At 51.8% G+C, this 3,208-nt stretch overlaps 1 protein-coding gene across 3 annotated transcripts in view; it reads left to right on the top strand.

Moving 5' to 3' along the window:
• Positions 1-2,291: 2,291 nt before the first annotated feature.
• CYS1 (cystin 1) overlaps positions 2,292-3,208 on the top strand; it is a 42,858-nt gene continuing 41,941 nt past the window's right edge. For all 3 annotated transcript variants that reach the window (XM_024199132.3, XM_024199130.3, XM_024199131.3), the window contains exon 1: positions 2,292-3,007. In XM_024199132.3, the coding sequence (XP_024054900.2) occupies positions 2,606-3,007 (402 nt within the window). In that variant the 5' untranslated portion in view covers positions 2,292-2,605. The remainder of the gene's footprint in view (positions 3,008-3,208) is intronic.

Genomic DNA, 3,208 nt, shown 5'->3' with positions numbered 1-3,208 from the left:
GAAAGTTCTACTATCAGATTTCTTAAATGGGATTTGTGACAGATTGCTGATGTGTCTGGGCCAAATTGTGAACTCCACTTTGGTTTTATGAATGCCATTTTTGATTGAAGGACAGAGTGAAGGTTACACTTCGTATTGTAATCTCCAAGTTAGATTAAGACATCCAGTTTGAGTTGAAAACTAGGCTGATCCTGACAAGGTCAGTCTATTCCAGACACTGTTCTGATCACGCAGGGTTGTGGGACACCTCAGAGATAACAATGAGCGAGCTATCAACACTGAATGGCTCTTCACTACTGAAGCAGTGAGTTTTCTCCTGGTAGACCACTGACTTTGAATGACTCTCTACACAGAAGCCAATTGGCAGGGAAGCAGGGCTGGAGCCTGAAATTCCTCTCACTGAAGCACATGGGCAAAAAAGGGACAGTGTTTTAAGAAGTGCGTGCATCTCGCAAGGGATCAAGCTATTACCACATGCAAGAAGATCAGACTAAGGAGCGAGAAGGTAGGAAGGGCTGCCCAGACTAAAGACACTGACCCAACCCAGGCCTCACAGCGGGGTCAGAACAGTTTAAGCAGAGTGAGTTCTGGATTTTGTTGTTTTTCAAAGATTCTGTAACTCTCTCATGTGTTTTATTAAGGCTATGTCTACACTAGCACTTTTGTCGGTAAAACTTTTTTCAGTCAGGGGTGTGTGAAAAAAACATACCCCTGACCAACATAAGTTTCACCAACAGAAGTGCAGGTGTGGACAGTGCTATATCAGTGAGAGACACTCTCCTGCTGACACAGTGACCACCGCTCACTGGGGTGGTTTAATTATGCCAACATGAAAACTCTCTCCCGCCAGCATAGAGCAGCTGCATGGGTGAATTTACAGGGGTGCAGCTGCAGCGGTTCAGCTCTGCCACTGTAAGGTCTGTAGTGTAGACATAGCCTAAGAGTAAAGTGTCTGTGGTTAAGAAATTCCTTTGCTAAGCCTGTGTTCCCTTGCTTTCCTGCCATGTTGGCCCTGAAGGGTTTAACTAGAAATCAGTTCCCAGAGCCAGGTGATCACTGGGAGGGAACATATCTAAATAATTGGGGATTCAGGAGAGCTGGGTCATTGGCCTGGAGGATAGAGGTAGCTGAACTATGGGATCCCACTGCTCTTAAAGGGTGCCAAACTTGGGGTGTGCTCCTGGGAGTATGCCTGACAGACCCATAATGGGAACCATACCAGTCACTACCCAGATTCAGAGGGGCTTAGAAGCATGTGGGGCAGGATTTGGGTCTGTTTATTATGGACTGGTGTCCAGCCAAAAGTGAGGATGGGGTCAGGTTGTAACAGGATTAGACATTGTTTTGTGTAGTGTAAGCCCATTTTTATACCAGTTCAGAGGAGCTGCTACTGAAAACCATTTTTCGTAATGGTCAATTTGCTAGGGCAGATCAGGCTTAAGAAGAATTTGTATGACTAGCCTATACACTATCCATCTGGAGATCTATAACAGCCATATGAAGCCAAAGTATGAGTTTTTGGCTAGATCGCATGCATCTGGGGTGTGAAACACAGCACATATTAAAAAAGGAGATAATATAAAACAATTTATTGTCCCCTTGAGAAATGTGAACCAAGGATCATTGCATATTTTGATTTGTAATTTATACTACATTCTTTTTATGAGTTACTGTGTGATCTTATTTTCTCAGCCTGTTTGGCTTTTTGGTAACTATCTGATTCACATTTTAGAAAGGGCAATTTCAAAAGAGCACAGTCCTTTCCTACAGTCCAAAATCCATAATTATTCTGCAATTAATCCGACCAGTGCCCTGGTTATGTTCAGGAGTCCAAATATGTTTTATAAATAGCTTGATTTTTGTCCTGCCCTTAAAGGAACTGAATTTGAAAGCATGAGAGAATATGAAAACATTGTGCTGGGGGAAGAGTGAAGAGGAAAGGGCTGTATTTCTCTGGACTAAACTGAAGTTTGAATCTAAAGTTTTTGCTTTGAGTTCTTCTCTCACTTTACAGCTCACGCTCTCTCTCTCTCTCACACACACACACGAAAATAAAAAAATAAAAATATCCATGTTTATTTGTCATAGTTTCCACCGACTAGACCCAACAGCAGATTGAAGTTGTGAGCACTGCTTTGTGGTATTTCCTTTTCTGAAGATTTTTTTCCAGGCTGTTTTTGAACTGGCTCCATGTTCACACACACACACAGAATCCATGTTCAAACACACACACACACACACACACATTCACAGCGAGGTTACACCCAGTTGGTTCCTTCTCGAGGGTAAATTCTTGGGATTCGCAGCTTCCAAACAGCCGATTTCCTTTCCTTGCAGCTGGGAGGGCAGGTTCCCTGGCTGCTGCTCCTGTGCTCACTGGCTGCCACTACTGGACCTTCCCCAGGAGGAGTCAGTCGCTTCACTTCTAAGGAAAGGGGGAGGCAGGGAGGGGGGAGAGGGGATCCGGGATCAGCCTCTCCTGCCCCAGCAGCAGCCAGGATGCTCCGAGGCAGCGGCAGCAGCTGGCCTCTGGAATCCCGGCCAGGCGAGTCACCCCGTTAGGAGGCCGGCCAGCACCCCGCGCCCGGGGGGCAGCAGCGGCAGCATGGGCAGCGGGAGCAGCAGGAGCAGGAGGAAGCGGAGCTGCAGCCCCGGCGCGGATCGTCCCGGCAGGTGGGGCAGAAGCAGCAGCGCCCCCAGCTGGCAGGGCGAGGAGGCCAAGGGGAGCCAGGCGCCCGCCCCCACGGAGCTGCCCAGCAGCAGCCTGCGGCGGCCGCAGCCGGGCGGGCCGGCGGAGGACTCGGACTGGGAGCTGCTGGAGGAGGTGCTGGCTGAGTGCGAGGAGCCGGGCGCGCTGCTCCCCACGGCCCGGGGTGCGGCTGCCCCCATCCCGGGCCCGCCCCGCCGGGGGCCCGCCGGGGACTCCTGGGCCGGCCACGACCGGCACTCAGGGGCGGTGGCAGCAGGGAGCGGCCGGGGCAGCGGTGCCGCCGGAGGGGACCAGCCGGTAAGTGACACCCCCACCCCGAAAGGGGGCGGGAGCGGAGCAGAGCGGAGCCCAGGCACCAAGAGGGAGGAGAGGCAGGGCCCAGCCAGCCCGGCCCCGGGCCCAAGTAACCCGTCCCGCCGGGGCCCATCGCCCCGGGATTCAGCCAGCCCGGCCCCCCGGGGCCCATTGCCCAGGGATCCAGCCAGCCCGTCCCCCCGG

The sequence above is a fragment of the Terrapene carolina genome, unplaced genomic scaffold, assembly GCF_002925995.2.
Source record: "Terrapene carolina triunguis isolate 2854851 unplaced genomic scaffold, T_m_triunguis-2.0 Scaffold42, whole genome shotgun sequence".
NCBI classification, from domain to species: Eukaryota; Metazoa; Chordata; order Testudines; family Emydidae; genus Terrapene; species Terrapene triunguis.
The sequence above is the reverse complement of the archived record's forward strand: the minus strand, read 5'-3'. Positions and strand labels throughout refer to the sequence as shown.